The sequence below is a fragment of the Phyllostomus discolor genome, chromosome 4, assembly GCF_004126475.2.
Source record: "Phyllostomus discolor isolate MPI-MPIP mPhyDis1 chromosome 4, mPhyDis1.pri.v3, whole genome shotgun sequence".
NCBI lineage: Eukaryota > Metazoa > Chordata > Mammalia > Chiroptera > Phyllostomidae > Phyllostomus > Phyllostomus discolor.
Window position 1 is genome coordinate 3,145,876 of NC_040906.2, and position 18,682 is coordinate 3,164,557.

The 18,682-nt window shown below is 64.1% G+C and overlaps 1 protein-coding gene across 1 annotated transcript in view; it reads right to left on the bottom strand.

The window, feature by feature from the left end:
- SH3BP4 (SH3 domain binding protein 4) overlaps positions 1–18,682 on the bottom strand; it is a 66,081-nt gene that overhangs the window by 10,154 nt on the left and 37,245 nt on the right. The window contains exon 3 of the mRNA XM_028510033.2: positions 3,342–3,578. Coding sequence (XP_028365834.1) covers positions 3,342–3,459 — 118 coding nt within the window. The 5' untranslated portion in view covers positions 3,460–3,578. The remainder of the gene's footprint in view (positions 1–3,341; positions 3,579–18,682) is intronic.

Here is an 18,682-nt window from a genome sequence, read left to right on the forward strand (position 1 = left end):
GCAAACGAAGCCACCGAAACCAGTGGCTTTGAAAAAAAAAAACACGGATGGTTTCACATCTGCGTGGTTTATCCGCCTGCTCTACAGGGCGGAGTGCACTCAGGGCCCGAGGTTCCTTCCGATGGAAATCAGCCTCCCCCCCCACCCCCCGAACGGGCCTCGTTCTGCAGTCTGCTCACATTCTGCCTCCCCGAAACAGACAACGGGACAAAGGAAACTTGTTTCTACGCCGCGTCATAAACAAGCAAGGACCCCTGCACTCCCAGCTGGACTGCAGGGGCGTGTGATGAAGCCAACGGGCCTTCTCTTCTCCTGAGCCGGCCTCCAGAAAGCCGTCTCCCACCGCTCCCCTCCCCCTCCTGTGAAAGGAATAAGGAATAATCTGACTGCCTCTCCTGGGCGGAGTCCACGGCAGCAGGTGTGGGCTACCTGCAGGAACCAGGTGACAGGGGCAGGTGTGTCTGCCAGAAAGCGCAGCTGGCCTCCAGGACTGCCGCCCTCGGCCCTCCCCGCCTGGGGGCCGGGGGCTTCTGGCTGCGGGGCCACTCGGCCTGGGCTCTCCGTCCGGGCTTCTAGAAGCTCTCTGAGCCCCAGTGCCTGAGATGCGTCACGATGGAGACAGGTGTGTTTCTCCAGCGGGCCCCGGTGGGGATCACAGGAAATCGTGCCCCTGAAGGGCTCCTCAGTGGAACGAGGCTCAGCCACAGGACCAGGGCTTGTCGGACTTTTCCTTACAGCCAACCTCAGCGTTCCCTCGTCGCTGCGCTTCTCTCCACGGCCCTTGTCACCAACCGACACACCAGACACCCTGGGTATCTGTTTTGTTTGCTCCTGGTGGGGAGGAGGGCTCCAGGGCCCCTCCGGGTATAAGCCCCAGCACACAGCAGGTGCTCGACAAACACATATGTGCAGAATCACGGATCATCTTCTCCTGTCTGCTTACAACAGAGGCCTTGTCTAGGCCACTGGGTCAAGGTCAGGACCAAAGGCAGAGTCCGAATTCTGTCTGGGAGTGCCCTCTAGTATGAAACCACCCTGAACTCGGAAGGGAGGCGGCTGAAGGGGAGGTGGGGGGAGGGAGAAGGGTCGGTCTGGGGCCAGAGATAATATAAGACCGTCTCTCCCACTTTGCCGCTGTCCGGCCACGGGCTCCAGGAAAATAGAAACCATTTCTGTTTTTTTGACACACCTAATGAAAACGTCACATGAAAATGAAAACCAAATGAAAATTAAAGAAAGCCTGCGAGCTATTCAAGTCTTGTTAGAATCCCTCAAAGGTTACAACCCTATAATGTGCCCCCCCAGAATCGTTCCCTGACAGCCACATTTTTTAAATTAAAAAGCAAAGCGATTAGGGTGGCTTTGTGCATAGCCGAAGAAAACACATCAGAGCGAATGACCGCGTCAGCCTCACCAGACGGAAGAAGGACAACGGCTTTACTTGAAATTCTAAGCACTCTCCTCAGAGGGCTACAGTAATAGATCCCACCCGAGGGTCAGGCTCCTTCCCACGGGGCGCCTCGTGGGAGTGGGCAGTCGCGTGAGCCCCCTCTGGAAGGGGCCCTCCATCCGTCACCTGCCAGAGCGCCCCGGGACGCCCGGCTGGGGCCCCGCCCCATCGGGTGCAGGGACGTCCCCACTGAATTCCAGCTCGATGAGCTCAGGAAGTGCCGCCCAGGTCCTCAGCCACCTGGATTTTAACACTGAAAAGCTCCCGGGGCGTCGGGAGGTTCGGCACACTGGATAATGCATTTCCCACCCCCCTGCCCCGGGTCTTTGGCAGGTGAGGCATCCGCCGGGAGCCGCAGACTTCCCAGCACAGGTTTGGGCTGGAATCCCCTCCCACCTGGAGGCCTGTTTGCCACGTGCAGGTGTGTGCAGCTGCTGGGCTGTGGGATGCAGCCCGGGCCCCACACTACCCTGGAGAGTGAGTCCGGGGGGTCTCTGCCCCCCGCCGCCCAACACACACACACACACACACACGCACACGCCCCAGCCCCTACTCACATCTCAGCTGCCTTGCCTGTCATCCTCCCCGCATGCACTGCTGTTCTTTTACGAATAACAGCTCCTCCCAGATTCTCACTGGTGGTTAACAATCAGCTCCCTGCCCCTCAACCCTGACCGAAACCTCACACTTCCCAGCTTTCCCCGAGACGAGCTGGGCTCACGTGAAAAAGAACGCCCACTCCCAGCCCACGAGAAACGAATGTCCAGTGAGTCACAGCGCCGGCCGGCAACGCCGCTGCTCTCGTTAACGGCCCTCGCGATCCCCTCGGCCAGTCTCTGCTCAGAGGGCATTCAAAGCCAAGTCCGGGGCGTGGCAGGGAGCACGGAGAGGAGGAGGAGGAGGAGGAAGCAGCAGCGGAGAACACAGCAGGAGAGAGAGAAGGGAGTGGAAGGAGAAGCGATTCCGTGGTGTGGTTCTCTGCACATCGGGGGAGGACCAGGACTTTGTCTGGGAGAGGGGTCGGGGCGGGGATGGTGTGTTTGGCTGGGTCTGTGCCGCGGGCCACAGGTACACAGGCAAAGACACAGCTCCCTGCACGCCGAGCGATTTCAACAGAATGCGGCAAAGGCCGCGGGAGAGTCAGCTCTCGGCGGTGAGGGTGGGGGTGGAGGGGCGTGCGGCACCCGGAGAGCTCACAGCGACACTGACCGTGGCCCAGCGAGGTCGGGGCGGGCTTCTAGGGAGAAGACCACCCACCAGTATCACCCCTGGTGTCCAGAAGACAGGCGTTCTCATCAGCCCGGTTTCTGGGTGGAGGTTAGAGAGACCCATGTGCACACGGCGCTGGGACCCTGGGCCGCCTCTAAACCAGGGGCCGGCAAACTACGGCCCCTGGACCACATCCCCCGGCTGTTTTTGTCAATAAAGTTTTATTCAAACACAGCCATTTCCGTTTGTTTGCTCTCTTCAATGGCTGCTGTCAGCTACCCCGGCAGAGTCAGCAGCTGTGGCTGACGTCATGGGTCCTGCAAGACTTACAGCATTTCCTGGGTGACGCCATTGGACTGGACTGCTACCCCACCCCCCCCAACCCCCTTCCCTCCTCCAGAGCCTGCAGCAACCCAGCCCCCACCCCCCGTCCTCAGTGACACCAGCGTTCCGGTCCCAGCGTCACCAAAACGCACGACAAGAGAAAAGGAAGATATTCTGTACCAAGTCTCATTACTAACGGGAGCACTCAAACCAAACCAACTTCCCCACACGCCCAAGAAATGACAGGACACGCGGTCACTGTCCCCGGGCCGCACTGGTAACACGGCGACATGCTGACCGGAACGTGGCCAGGGCAGCCCCCGAGCCCTGGGCCCCAGGCCTGTCCCTGGGAGCTCACCTTTGACATCGTTAAAGCTCGCCTCCGAAAATCCTTCGCTCAGGTCGATCAGCGTCCCCTCGGACCTGCACCGGGGGAGGCCGCTGGCGTTGGCGGCGCGGATCCGCTGGGCTGCCATCCCGACGCTCTACGGCGCCATCGCTGTCCGCCGGTCGGTCTCGCCAGCAGCGGCTAAGGCCTCTGGCTCAGGCGGCCATGCCGCCCGCGCGGGGTGCCGACCGTGCCACGTGCTTCTCCCTGAAAGCAGAGGAAAAACAATGTCCTTGAGCAGGCGAAACGTGGGCGAAGGGGCAGCTTTGTGGGAGGGGCACCCTCTTCCTTCCAGAGGCCATGCCAGTGACGGTGGCCCCGGGGTGGGGAGCAGGCCCCCGCCACACACGGCCCAGCGGAGCGGCCGGCCGGCCACTGTGGCGCCCTCCGCTCTTGTGCACGGGGGTTCGAGCAGCTGGCCCCGCACCCCGCTCACCCTTCGCTCCAGCCACACAGGAGGGCAGCCCGGGGTCTGCGCAGGCCGCACTGCCGGCGCCCCCGCCGACCCAGGCAGTGGCTGGCTCCTCTGTGGGAACAGCCACCCCGGCCCCAGGGCCTCGCTTGCTCCCTGCCCGCACGCTCCTTACACCCTCCCCGGACCCCGAGCGCACACAAACACTCATAAACAAAATAGACACACGGGTCCATCTGCACACATGAGGTGTGTCTGTGAGACCCTCCCTTGACTGGGCCGGGGCGCCGTCGCTAAGCGAGCCGGGGCGTTCCTGTGGGAGGGAACACAGGACTCCCTCCCGGGGCCTCAGCTTGTCTTGGGAGGGACGCATGGCATTTGGGACTTCTGGGGACACAGACGAGGCTCCCACACAGGCACAGGTGGACACCCCAAGGCTGGCCCCGCCCAAGCACAGCTGGGCCCGCAGGGCAAACTGCGTGCAGGCGGGTTCCACCCCAATGGAACCGGGTTCCTGCAACCCAGCGTGAGGCCCCTTGTTGCTCCACCCCGAGACACCTCGAAATGAATGCAGCTTCTGACCCGTGTGTCACCGTCACCTATCAGGGGGACCTGGAGGCCCGTCTACCACCCCTTCCCCTAGGGCTGGGGGGGGCAGTGAGCAGCCGCAGGCCGGCACCCACGCTGAGGACGACCTTGTGTGAACAATGTGCCCCTCTAAGCCTCAGTTTCCCCATCTGTAACACGGGTGATGAGCGCCCTGTCCCAACTGGATCTGTGTGAGGAGTTCATGACCCACGAGGCGTGCTTGGAATGAGGAGTGGGCTCGATGGCTGCGGTCCCTGAAGCAGGGGCGTCCGCAGCCCTGGTCCTGGTGCGGGGTTTAGCCTCAGCCCTGGGGGCCCCGGGGAGGCTCCCGATGGCCAAGAAAGAGCGTGCTGGCTGCAGCGATGGCCTCAACTTCGAAAGTTACTGAGGCAGCTGAGGGCGGGGAACGTGGGTGGGCGGCAAGGAGAGGAGAGACATCGGGAAGAGCCCCACTGTCCTCAGAGTCCTGCACGGACAGCCACGTCCTCAGCAGGTGAAGTGGGCAGAGTCCGGGTGGGGCCTGGCCACCTGGGGCTGGGAGGGTGCCGGCCAGCGGCTCGCCGGGGCACGGACAGGACACTGAGACGGCTCCCCAGGGAGCACCCGGAGGGGCCGGGAGTCGGCAAGATGAAGGGAGGGAAACGCGTCAGAGGGACAAGATCCTTGGCCTCCGCCTCCCCTGGGTGCAGGCAGGACAAACCACAGACCCCAGAGTTTTTAGGGGCTGACCACCGTTTCTGTTCATTGTCGATGGGGGAACACGGCTACGGCCCAGGGCCAGTGGGGAGGCAGGAAGGGTCAGCGGTTGTGGGAGCTCTGCTGCGGTTGTGGGAGCTCTGCTGTCCTTGTGAAAACACAAAGGTGCCCTCACCGGGGCTGCCCGCCAAGAGCCAGGTGAGCCGCTAACTGCACCGCCAGGTGAGCCAGCTGTGCACCCAGTCTTCCGAGAGAGGGTTGCTTTGTCCCCCGTGGGAAGTCTGGAGTGGCGGCTGTGTCTCCGGTGGCCGTGGGAGACAGGCCGTAAACGACAGTGCCGGCGTCCACCCGCCCCTTCTCGGTGAGTGCAGGGCGCCGTCACCACTTGGAGATGTTATTTTACAGCAAGGAGGAGGGCAGCCGGCCCTGCGGGACCAAGCCTGGCGGGTCCCTTCCACGTAGCACCTCCTAGAGCAGATGCCGGCAGGTGAGCGTTCGCGGGGGGGGGGGAGCCCCGCACCTCCCCCAACGCCGGAGCCAGGTGTGGAGGGCGCCCGGAGTCCCCCGCCCCGCCGAGAGGGCAGCAGGCGCTGCCATGTTCTCCCGGGGTCTCTCCAAACGCGCAGGGGTCAGCAGGCCTCGCAGAGGCTGTCCTTTGCCCTCAGGCCACTCCCCCCGCCCCGCCCCGCAGCTGCTCTCAGACAGACTCCAGGCAACCTTTCCGGTTTGTTAAGCTCCACCCACAAGCTCCGCCCCCAGCAGGTCCAGGATCTCGCTCAGGCTCCGCCTCTCCGGCGGGCCCCACTCCAGCTCCTGCTGCCAGAACGCGCTCCCCGCCACCCCGGAAAACCTCTCCTGCCTCCCTCTGCTCCGCCCTGCTCCGCCCTGCTCCGCACGGCCCTGCACACCCGAGCGACTCGCCCGCGGGCCGCACACCCGCACGCAGTCACCGTCCCCGCCTCCAGCCTCAAATTCAAGCCTCGTGAGCTCACGTACCGCACCCTTCCAATCGGTCCTCGCTTTATTACCGAAGTAATGTCGGGGGGAATGACTGGGCGCTGTATTTTACAAAACACTGCACTATTGCCACAGACACACTTAGGCGCACTGATAAGTACGCAACTACATCAGTGTACTTACCATATATTGTTTCCCCAACTTATTTACGGTTTTCCTACTTCATTTATTATCTTTACCACTTCCCTATTTCTGCACACGGTTCACATGTCTGCAGTAAAACATTACAAGAATTAAGCACTATACCCGCCTTCCCAGACACGCGCCGGGGTGTGAGGGTGTGTCTCCCCGTGAATGGAAAGCCTGTTCGGAGCCTTAAACTCAGGCGCCCAGGCGCTCTGACCCCTCCCAGCACACGTGGGCACGGCCGGGTTCCTGCACAGTTGGCAAGTGGCCCCTGAACCCAGCACTCAGACTGACAAGGGCTCCCCTTCGGGAGCCCTGATGGGTGTCGAATCCCGGAGGAGGAAGAGCTGACCCCTCCAGGCCCTGGGCCCCCGGTGCACCCGCAGAGGCCGAGGTGCGAGGCACCGGGGTGGCTAGGGAAACAGGTCCACGCCCGCTGCCTGGCCCCGAAGCCCCTGCTGGCCGCTGAGGAGGCTAGCTCTGGCTTCTGTAAGATTCCGGGCGATCGTACCGTGGAGGAGCTCTGTGTTGTGGAGCTATCTAGGGTCAGGCCAGATCTCTCCAAACTCTGTAGTTACTACACCCAGTTATTTTCCACCTTGACCCACGAAACAGTCACATCAGACAGAAAGGAAAAGCCAACGCGTCTGAGACCCTTCGGGCGCCTGTGTCCTTGGGAGAGGGTGGCGGGGGTCCCTGTGCCACCAGACACGGATCCCAGAGGCCCCTCCCCCCAAGGCCATGTACGCCGCCAGGCTCTTAGGTGTCCACAGGAGTTTTCAGGACACTCCTGCGGAGACGACCTTCCAAAAAGCAGGCGGGTCTGAGACCCAGCTACGGAGACACACAGTCAGCCCTCAAGCGACGCCCCAGCCACCCCGGCCGAGTGTGACCGGGTGACCAAGGGGCCTCTGCAGGCAGTGACCGAGCAGCAGACACACTTTCGGGGTGAACCACTTCATGGGGTGGGGGGGGTGGCACTCAGACTGGCAGGCGGACTTCGGGTCGAAGGGCTCAAACGGAACTTGGGGTCCACTGCAAGGAAGACGACAGTAATCACCCCGGAGTCGCCACCGTCCGGCTAATCAGCCCCAAACCTCCGGATGTTTCTATGAGTCCAGATACTTGCCCCATGGACCTGAATCTTGCCGGCGCCTTTGCAGTGTGTGGAGGTGTCTTCCACACGGCAGATTTGGTCACACACCACGCAGTGCAGGGTGGACAGATGCGGGCCACCTGTGTGCCCTGGACAGTGGTGTCCCAGCGTGTCTCCCAAAGGCCCCGGGCCCCGACGGTGGCCACATCAGGGGCCCGAGTCTCCTTCCGCCGGGAGAAGGCTGTGCCCAGCGCAGCGGGTTGACGGGCTGTGTGTTTAAATCTCCCCAAGTGTCATGTGCCCCCCCCACTGCTGGAGGCTGATGTGACATGATCACACGCAGCAGGCTGACTTCAGTAATCCCACCCTCCGCCGGAACTGAGTTGCAGACATGCTGACACACGGGTGGGTTTCCCCGGGTGGCCCGGCCTCCGAGTCTGGGCGTGCCCACCAGAAAATGGACTTCCCTGCTGGCCCCAGGGGGTCGGCCACCCGTCCGGCACAGTGTGCAGTGCAGGCTCCCTTGGTCAGGGTGGCGGCCAGCGCTGGCTCTCAGGCCAGGCCAGAAGGCCACCCCATCCCCGCCCCCACAGCCCGGAGGGGGCAGGAACGCTGACCTGGGCCTGCTCACCGCCGATGAGTTTTCCTCTTCCGGCAGAAAAGCCGCTTCGTGGGGAGAGGAAAGAGCCTGCCCGCGGCTGCGCCCCAGGCACTGGAGACTGGCCCCTGCACGGAGAACACTGTCGGGCACACAGAGGGGGGGCCGCGTCCAGACCCCGGTGGCAAGGTGGGAACCGCACGCAGGCTCTCAGCATGATCGCCCCGCCTCCGGGTCCATCCAGGGTCCCACTGTGCCCCCTGAACAGTCATGTGGGGGGGCAGAAGCACAGAACAGTCTTGTGGGGGCCTGTCTGCCAACGTTTCGTCCCAGGCGCAATAGGAACACAGAAGATCACGGGCGTCTCTGGCGGGGAGAAGGCCCACCCCGGGGCCCTGGGGGGGTAGGGGGCGACCTGCAGGTCAGCTCCTGCGGCGGCCCCGCCCTGAGCCGGAGCGGACAGAGTTGGGCGTGCAGCCGGCTGGCGGGCTCTGTCTCTGCCTTGCTGGGGTGACTCACTCTCACGTGTGACTCTGGTCTCTGGAGCAGGAGGGTCATGTTCGTGCGTCACATGTCCCCCGGGGTTAAAAAAGAAAGTTCCAGTTTTGGCCGATTCTTGGTGATCTGAGTCACCAGCTCTGTCGGCAGAAATGCCATTGAGTCTGTTCCTCACTCGCTCCCCAAAGCCGGGTCCCAGGGGACCAGAGTCACCGAAAACACCTCTCCCCGGCTGATGTGTCCTCCGGCGGGCAGCCCCACTGAACAGAGCCCCCACGGCCCGGGCTCCTGACCGGCCAGGCAGCGGCTGTGGGGCCCACCTGGCCTTCACAGGGTCCCACCGAGACCAGGAGGAAGGAGGGTTGGGGGTCTCTAGACGCCAACGCCTCTTCCTCCACCCCCATCTGTACGCCCCTGCAGGGGTGCGGATCCCGCAGCCTCCACAGTGCCCCGGCTCTCTCCGCCTCTTGACCCTTGACCTGACCGGCCTGGGCAATAACCCAAGTGGAAAAGCCAGCACGTGACTGGTGTCCCCTTTCCAGGCTGTCCCTCCCTTGGCAGGGAAGGCACGGGCTCCGGTTACAAGAGAGGACCAGCGGGCACAGAGAGACTCAGCCCTTCCCCGCTGCCCCCCCCTGCCCCCGGGGGACTTTCCCTCCCAGCCACAGAAGCCTCTCCTCTAGAACCTTCCTGAGCCCACCTGGAGCACGAGACGAACTGGCCCCACTGTGGCCCGTGGGAGGGCTCAGGACTCGCTGGCCTCAGACACCAGTGGGTCTGGAGCGCACTCCACACCGGTGCAACAACTAAGTTCCGTTTGGGGGGGCAGCAGCGGCCGTGCGGAGTCCCCCAGTAGGCCATCTGGGTACAGCCCTGAGGTCCGAGTGCAGAGCCATGCGCCACATCAGCTCAGCCAGCAGCTGCTGAGCATGGATTTCTAGGAACAAGGCCTCTGTCCAGACAGCGGACAGCACGGAGGTGAGAGCACCTGTGTGTTCAAAGAAGGGCGCCTGAGAGAGAGACCCGAACGCCCAGAGGGTGAAGGGTCCGGGTGCCACACGCACACTGTCAAGCCCCCATCTGCTTGCCCCAGGCTGGCAGCTGGAAGCTGCCCGTGGGCTCTGTGAGGTCTGTGGGAGGGGCCCTGGGGCCGGGGCGTGCCCACACTTGGGGCGCTCCTCGCTCTCTGGTTTGACCGTGGGGACGGCGGTGGCTGGCAGGTGGCACAGTGACATGGGAGGTTTTCACCAGCCAGTGCCCGAGTCAGAAGCTCCGGGTCTGGAGAACCCGAGGGCTGGGGGGGGGGTCAGGGGGCACGGGGAGAGTCTCTGGGGCCCCGCCTCCTGCTCCCAGGCCTCCCTCCCGAGGGTGACTGGACGTCCAGCAGTGGGGGCATCCCCATGCCAGGCCCAGGCCATCGTCACCTCGGGTGAAGTCAACAGCCGTAGGAGACGCCCCTCAGACTGCAGAAGGCAACCTGGCGCATCCTGGCGTGTCTTCCCAGCCCCCCACATGCCGCCTCACGCCTTCTCCGGCATGCCCCATGCACGAGCCCGACACGGCTCTGGTGGCCTCGGCTTGGCCCCAGGGCACCCCCTGGCCACCTCCCAGACTTCTGTCTTCCTCCTTACCCTCCCTCCTGAAAACCCAGCAGGCCTCCACACCTCTGCTGCACTCAAACCCACCCATTCCAGAGGGACCCCGCCACGTGGTGCCTTTGCGCCCGGGGCCCCATCTCCTGCCCGAGCTCTCCCGGGACGCCCCGGTCAGCTGTCCTGGACGCTCACTGCTTTAACCCCAAGCATCACCACCGTGGTGGCTCTGCCGCGGCCGCCTCGGTCCCCTCACTACACCGTCTCCTTGGAATTGGGACACTGGGTGTCCCCATCTTGACCTTTCCCCAGAGCACACTCAGGGCCTGGCCCGCGCTGGTGTCTGGTGTCGCCGTTTCGTTCACACAGCGCACTCGGCGTCCCCCAGCGCACTGGGTGCCACCAAAGACACAGGGGGGTGCAGGTCCTGGGCCCTTCCCCCCACGGCTTGTCACTTGACTGGGACAACCACATGCAGGAAGCTGACGCCAAGAACAGCGAAAAGGGCGGGGTTTCCACCAGTCTGCTGGGTTTGTTGCACCACGTACACCGGGGGCGGAGGCCCCTCCCCTGCCCAGCGCCCTGCTGTTCAAAGGCTCCCCCACAATGGGTGGCATGTCACCTGCTCAGTTACCATGGGTTTGGCGGCTTGTGGTTATCTGCCCCCCCCCCCCCCCCCCCCCCCGCGCCCGAGTCACAGGGGAGGGCCAGCCCACCGGGAGAGAGACAGCTGGCCGCAGACAGGCTGGGAAGCAGGGCCTCGTGATCGGCCCTGACCTCAACCACTCCTGGCCCCCGGCCGGAGACGAGAAGGAGGGAGCGTGACTGTGCCCGCAGGAGTTCTGACAGTCACTCACCCGGGGCCGGGCCAGGCCGGGGCAGCCCCCGAGGGCTGAGCCGCCAGACGTGGTCCCTGAGGCTGCAAGACCTCAGCCCTCGAAGGACCTGTGATTGCCAAACATCAGTCACCGATTTCCTGTGGTTCTTAAGAGAAAAATAAATCCCGAATGATTTAGTGTTTCCTTTCAAGCCCAGTTCAGTGTGCTGCAGGCAGCTGGCTGTTTGGGAGGCAGCCTTTCATCCCTGTAAAGAGGGCGCCAGTCGGTCGGCCAGACAGACGGACACATGCTTCAACTAAAACTTCTTTTCAAAGTTTGGCTGAGATGCCACTCCGAGGCACAGGTCCGGCTGGCGCCACCCACTGTACAGATGGGGAAACTGAGGCTCGTTCGGTGTTTGTGAGAAGGGGTTCTCCCTGAGGCTCGCTCAGGAGACGCAGATAAAACACAGGCCTGCGCGGGGCCGGGCGGCTTCTAGGGCCCAGGGCAGCCCGATCCACGGACAATTCCCTATGACGATGTACACACGGGCCGTGTCTGGGGTCCAAGTTCGAGACGGGAATTTAATACCGTGGCAGGGTATTCGGCAGGGGCCGCTGAAACGTAAAGGCACGTGAGGCTGAGCACAGCCCATGCGAGGCCCCCAGCGGGACCGAGCCCACCCATGGGACAGCCGAGAACAGCCAACGTGTCCCTCGGACCCCGGACGCACCAAGCCACGCTGTCCACATGCCTCAGGCACCGCCTAGGACAGAAGACTGGGCAAGGGCCCGGTTCCTGGGCCGTCCTTCCCCACTTCCCAGGTTTGGGGCTGCCTCTCCACTGGCCGGCTTCACCGCCCGCTTTCGGAGGACCCGGTGGCGCCGCACAGAGCAAGTGACCAACAGGTTCGCGGAGCGAGGGAAGGCCTTCCTTTCCTCTCGACCAGGCCCACGAGCTGCTGGCCAGGATCTCCAGAGCAGGAAACCGGTCACAAACCTGTACACTCCATCGACACTGACCAAGGAGCCGAGAGAGGACAGCAGCTCCCGGCCGTGTGCTGCCGTCTGCAGGAGGCGGGGCGGTGGCCACAGGGATCGGGGTCGCTGTCTCAGGGGTTACCTTCTCGTGGGGCAGGAGGCAGGGCCAGACGGCCTCCTGGGACATGGTGGCAAGTTCTTGCCCTCCCCAGCAGCGCCCGCCCACTCCCCACAGTTCCCTAGCGGTTCACCCCAGGCTCTGCCGCCCTCCAGGGTGGGCAGCGGAACAGATTCACATTCCAGATCCACATTCCCCCGACCTGGGCCAGCAGCTGCCTCCCGTACCCGCCACTTCTCCTTCCCTGCCCTCTGGCCGTGGCTTGGGATGCTTTGCTCAACGACCGTCTCAAATCCAACCTTCTCAGTTACCAACACCTCCCAACCCTGCTGCCCCTACAAGCACTAATCCAGTCGCCAGGTCGATAAAGTCTCCCTGACGCAACGGCATCAACCTTCCTGTTGCGACTTCGCCCGGGAGCTCACGGGCCACCCCGAGAGAGAAACCCGATGAGCCGCCGCGTCGGCTTTCCCGGATTTCGGCAGCGCCTGGAGCACCGACGCCAGGGCGCAAAGGGTTTGCGCTGCCGCTCAGGGGAACGGCACAGAACCGGCGCAGAGCAGAGCGGCTCCTCCTGCGTCGTTCCGGAACAGTCTGTGCCCTCCTGGCTGAGGGGATGCTGTCTGGACACCTCTGTGCGGCCACCGGTGTGACTCTGGCCTCTGCTGTGCCTCCCGCTGACTGTTTACAGACCGGCGACAGCCCCTGTGTAACCACCACGGGGGTCTTTCCATGCCTGGCTCTGCGGAAGGACCAGTTCCCACGGACCATCCTCTTCTTCCAGATGAACTTCAGGGCAACTGAATAAAATGTCTTTCTACCGCGTCCTCCCTTTAAAAAAATAACCTCGCTAGAGCTTCGGTGACATGGCGCTGGTAAGAACTGACTTCTCCAAACTCTTTTTTTTCCTTCCAGAAAAACAGCGGCTCTCTGTCTGTTTAAGAGTGGGTTCCCAGGGCTGGGGAGGGGGGCGGCGAGGGGCAGGCCGACCCCTTCTGCGAAGGGAGCCCACACTTTCTGCCGAAGGGCCTCGCCTCTGCCCTCCCGGCAGGCAGCTGCGGAAGGCACAGGATTCCACCTCCACGGTTAAGTCCACACCTTGACCTTGGCCTCCTGGCCTGGAGACCGTGAGAACGAATTTCTGTTGTCTTAAGCCGCCCACTCTGTGGGACTTGGGTCTGGCCGCCCCAGAGACCAGAGTGGACAGGTGTGGACACAGGTCTGTCTTCTCGGAGCCCCCCTCTCCTCCTCGCTGCCCCCCCACCATCACGCGTGTCCCCAGCGCTCTCTCGTCGGCTGCATCTCACACCAGCAGGGCTCCCAGAAGCACAGGGAAGTGAGGCTCCCCACACACAGAGAGTCACAGCCTCTAACGTGAACTGCGGTCTCGCCTCCACGCTTCCGGAACATTCTCTCCTCAGATCCCCAACAAGCAGGGCACCGCCCATCGCGGCTGGCCACGTTCCCGCAGGCTGAGTCAGGTGTCGGCGGGCAGCAGGGAACCTCGCCCCTGCCGCCGTGCACCCAGACCGTCGCCGCCGCGGAGCTCTCGCCAGCCCTGCACGGGCGTTCCCCGGCGGCAACCACGTAATTGGGGCCTTCAAACAGCCACTTTCACTGAGCTGCCGGCACTGTCTGAACGCAGCGGCGAATCCAGGCCGTGCCGGGACCGTTGGAAAACCAGAGGGGAGGGGCAGGGTAGACGGCGAGGGCAGGGGCCCCCTCCTTGGCGGGCAGACCTGGGCAGGCGCCAGGCCCCCTCGGGCTGCAGCTCAGGGGGCACCCATGTCCAGGTCCTTCTGGAGGGGTGGGGGGGAGGGGTGGGCAGCCAGTCTGCAGCAGCACTGGCACCAAGGAAAGAAATACCTGGTAATTCAAACAGGAGGACGCAGAGGCGAAACCCCAGACGGAAATCCCAGCCGCTGGAGGAAGCTGAGGGCGAGGGGCGCGCCAGGGAGGCACTGGGGCTCCCCACAGACGCAGAGCCCCAGACACGAGGTTCCCGCGTGACAGCAGTGGGGATGCAGCAGGACCTTCTGCCGGGGAGGAGAGGGGGCTGGCCTTGGGGCGGGGGGGCATGAGGGACGGCCCAGGCCGGAGGCCACACAGTGGAGGCCAGATTGCCTGTTCCCGGCATTCAGCATTTTCATGTGCCTTCTTGCAGACACGGGATGTCACATTTACGGATTCATGAAGAGCCAGTAATTCTGGACACGGACCAGGAAAGAAAAGGCCATTTCCCCGTAGTGGGCCGAGCCTCTCTGCCGCCTGGGGGACCAGCGGGTGTCTGCTCACCGCTCACCACGGCGAAGACACCGCAGCTCCACCTGCTCAGCCTCCGGCCTCCAGCCCCACCGCCCGGGCCCGGGAAGGCCCGGCTCTGGTCCCCGAGGCCCCACTTGGTCCCCCGGCACGGCCCTCCGTGTCCGCACCCCATCCTTAGTGAAGTTTCACTAACGTGTCACCGATGTCCTCCGCCTCCTCCTCAGACTGCAGGGGGCACGAAACTGGGGAGAGGACGTGGCACAGAGAAGGAGACGCGGCGTTTTGGAGTCGGATGGAGGGCCACGCCGGCTGTGTGCTCTTGAACGAGTTACTGAGCCTCTCTGGGCCTCTGCTTCCAGCACCGGAGCCAGGAGGGCGGTCTGACCCGCCTGACCAGGCGAGCACGCGGCACGTGTCAAAGGGCCACCCCCTTCGCCGTCCCCACGCAGGAGGAGGACTCGCGGGCCCCGCAGCCTCGTGCTGGGCTCAGATGGGTGCGGCTCCGGCCAGCCGCAGGTCCTCTGCGCTTCTCCCTGGGGGAGTCCACCAATCCAGACCACAGCCACCCCCCTCACCTGGACGGCCCCCTCCCCTTAATCAACGGTCTCGCTCTGTCCCAAGTTTGAAACTCCTCAGTCTCGCAAGCCACTCAACTTCTCGGTGCCTCCACGTCCTCGTCTGTAAAATGGGGACGGTGACACGCTCTGCCTCTTCAGAGTGTGGGTGACACCAGCCCCCAGACAGGGCCCCCGGGCCTGGCACCACCGACAAACACCCTGGAGGAACAGTTTCGGGGTGGGGCCGCCCCGCACACGGCAGCCTCCCTGCCTCTGCCCGTTAGAGCCCCGTGGCATCCCTGTCCCCAAACCACCGGAGACGTCTCCTGTGCGGCCACGTGTCCCCCGAGGGACAGCGCCAGGGCTGTTGTCATTCACCCTTGAACTCTGAGCCCCCAGCTGGCACGTGCTGCTGTCTCCCCAGCTCCTTACCCTCCCGTTTCTGGGTCAAGGTCGGGTCTGTCTCTACTTCCCAGCCACACCGACACACCCATGCCCCGAAGGGCTTCCAAGGAACCGCTCTTCCTCAGCCCCGGTTCTGCCGGAACGGCCCAGGGAAGCTTCTAAGCGGCACCTCGCCTTTTGAAAAGCTCTCAGAACGTTCTCATTCACCGACAGGAGAATCAGCGCGCAGGGGGGACCCACTCACCCCCGCCCCCCGAGAAACCTACAGCGGTCCCTCCACTGAGCGCCCAGGCCCCACTCCCTAGCCTCAGTGCAGACGGGGGTCCGAGACATCCCCCCACCGGCCTCCACTGGGCCCAACCAAACCCCCTCCCCGTGAGGACTCGGCCTCCCCAAGGCCCTCTAACCCCCACTATTCGCATGGGTTCGTTCCTCGCTAAAAAAACAAAAATCCACTTTGCAGCCAACCTGCCGCCTGCTCCGTCACCCCAGGGTCTCCCACCCCCCGCAACCGCACAGTCTGTGTGTTTGGTCCCGTCGAAGGGTGGGACCCCAGCTTCGGCCCACCAGGTGCCACGGCACCCCCGACCCGTCTTGAGGAGCAGAGCTGATCTGCAGACACTGCCCCGTGTCCCCTGCGGACACCACGAGGCCAGCCAGTGACTATTTCAGGCTTTGCGGGCCATCTGGCCTCTTCCATCAGGCCAGTCTGCTGTGCCTCGAAGGACAGACGCAGCCGCAGCCGCAGCCGCAGCCAGCTCGGGGCCCAGCCAGGCTCTGCTAACACCTCACCTGCAAACGGGCTGTGCAGGCCGGCCCCACCACCCTCCGCCAGGGATGGGGGGCTCAGGGGAGCGCAGGCTGGCCCGGATGCTGGCCCGCGGGCCCCCAGGCCGACAGCCAGGTGGCAACGTGGGGGGAGGCGTACCCGGAGTCCAGAGACAGCGGCTCCCCGAGCCCCCGACGGCCCGGCTGCCCTCCCTGCTGCCCACCCCTCCCTGCTGGGGTGTCTTCCTAACGGTTAAAGTCTGTTACAAAGGGTCGTGACTACGTTTCCCATAAACACGTGACTCCACAGATTTCTGACCGATCCAGTTTTACCAAAGCCCAGGAATTTCAGTACAATAAATACCCTGAGGGAAGGAAGCAAGTGGCCCTTTTGTGATTTTCTGAACGGAAACATGTCCATTCCCTAAGAAGGCAGGCAGGGGGGGAAGGGGGCAGGGGGGAAGGGGGGAGGGAGGAGAGACCCTACTGGGACAAGGCAGGAAGAGCCACAGACACCAGGCTGGGCCCCCACCTGCCACCTGCCGCCCCCTTCCCAGGGCGTGCTGAGTGTTGGGGGGGGGCAGCTTTCTCGGGTTTCCCCTCCCCTGCCCGCAACCCGGAACAGGATCAGAGGCTGGAGCCAGAGCGCTGGGTGTGAGCAGCTGCAGGGACACCCAGCTGCAGGGACGCAGCCAGCTCTGGGCACTCACCCCACCCCCCTGGGGCACAGACCAGGGGGTGGGGAGGACACAGGCCCAGGACTCCACACCCTGGAAGGAAGCTGAGGGGCTGGGTGCGAGGGGACCCCAGGGTGGGTCCCCCTCCCAAAGCTAACAGGCCTCCTCCGCCCTCTCCCTTCCCGCCCTGGGAAGACGTGTGTTTCACCTGCAAACTGTGGGGTGGGAGGGTTCGGGAAACTCGGCTTCCGCTGATGGATGCCCCAAAAGGCAGAGGCGGGAGAGGAGAGTCCAGTCCGGGCTGTGGACACCAAGGAGCAGGGAACACCAGGGACCTGCTGGGCCGGGGGCCTCCAGCTCGGAGGAGCTGGAGGTCCGAGGGGTGAAGGCTCCTGGCCCCGCAGTGGCACTGTCACTGGGCAGGGACGGGCTGCACCGCCACATAAGAGGCATAACAAGAAAAGGCCCACGCACTCAGATTAGCATCACCTGGCGGAGGGGTGATACAGGGACAATGTACAGAGGCGGGGGAGTGGGGTGCAGGACAGCAGCAGGGGCAGCAGTTCCCGGACCCTGGAGAGACAGGGTGCCTCAGTCAGGGGATGCGGAGAGAGCGCCAGGCTGTGCCGCAGGGACAGGGACAGGCCACCCTGTCCTCTAGCTGCCCTGTCCTCTCCGCTGGCCGGTTCTAACAGGGGGCCTTGCACCCAGATCTACCCACGGGAGGGGCGGACAGGCCGGGAGGGACAGAGGGACAGATCAGCGGCAGCCAGCACAGAGGAGGCCCAGGAGGCTGTTTTCTCAAAACAAGCCTCCCCGTGTGTGGTCCCGACACAGGTGACCGGGGACCCCACCTGCAGAAACACCTGGCAGGTCTGCTGTCAACACCCCCCCCCCCCCCCGCGAGCAGCCCCTCCTGTGGTCACCTGCTGTCCCTGGCACTGCTGTGTCAACACACAGCTGAGTGACCGACCCCACAGGGACAACAGCACACCAGCCTTGGTGTGACGGTGACCCACGCCGGCCCACGCCGCGGGGGATTTCAACGGCAGGCCAGCGCTGGCTCCTGGAGAGTTGGAAAATACTGGGGATGCGCGTGGGGGGTGGCGCGGGGTGCAGCAGGAGTCCAAAGCTGGGGGTCTCTCCAAGAGCTCTTGGAATGACACAGGACACCAACATATACTGCACCCCAGCCACACTGCTCTCGGGGGCCAGAGGTCCTAAGAGGCCGGCCCAGCGCTGCCCGCCTCCCAGAGGGGCGTCCTCACAAAAAGGCAGGGGACTCCGAGACGCGCCACAGCAGGGGTGAGCCCTGGCGAGGGGACGGGATGGCGCCACCTACGGGAAGCACCCGGAGCAGGCGAACCCGGGCAGACGGGGGCCAGTCGGCATGTGCTGGGGGCTGCGCACGGGTCTCCCCTTGGTGGCAAAGTGTTTTGGAACCTCAAGGGCCGCCTTAGGTGCCACCCGAATGCCGGGCAGCCTGCACACACTGTTCCGAAGGGCCCCCGCCTCTAGTCAGCGCCCACCGGTGGCCCGGGGGTCGCCTGGGCCTTGGGTTTCCACAGAGCGCCTGGTGGGCCCCTTCGACTTCCAGGGGTCACTCAGAGGAGGCCCAAGCGCAGCCGAAGCCCTGAGGGCCCCCCCACCCCAGAAATGAGCAGACGGGGTCTGGGCGGGAGGACAAAAATATTAAGCAGATGGAGGAGGGAAAGAGTTTTCACCGGCAACTGTCGAGTTTCATTGTGGGGTGAGCTGCACACCCCGGCCATGGGGAGACGCTCAGTTACTGCCCCGGAGTAGCTCGTCCCCCAGCCACCCCGGCTCCCAGCGGGCCGGGGGCCTCCCTCCACGTCGGGGGCTGTGGACGTTGTGGAAGGCATGGACCCTCGGAGGAACGGGGCCAGGGCGAGGGGCTCTGTCTTTAGAAAACCACCCACACCTGCCCTGGCTGGCATAGCTCAGTGGATTGAGCGCGGGCTGCGAACCACAGGGTCGCCGGCTCGATTCCCAGTCAGGGCACATGCCTGGGTTGCAGGCCACGGCCCCCAGCAACCGCACATTGATGTTTCTCTCTCTCTCCCTCCCTCCCTTCCCTCT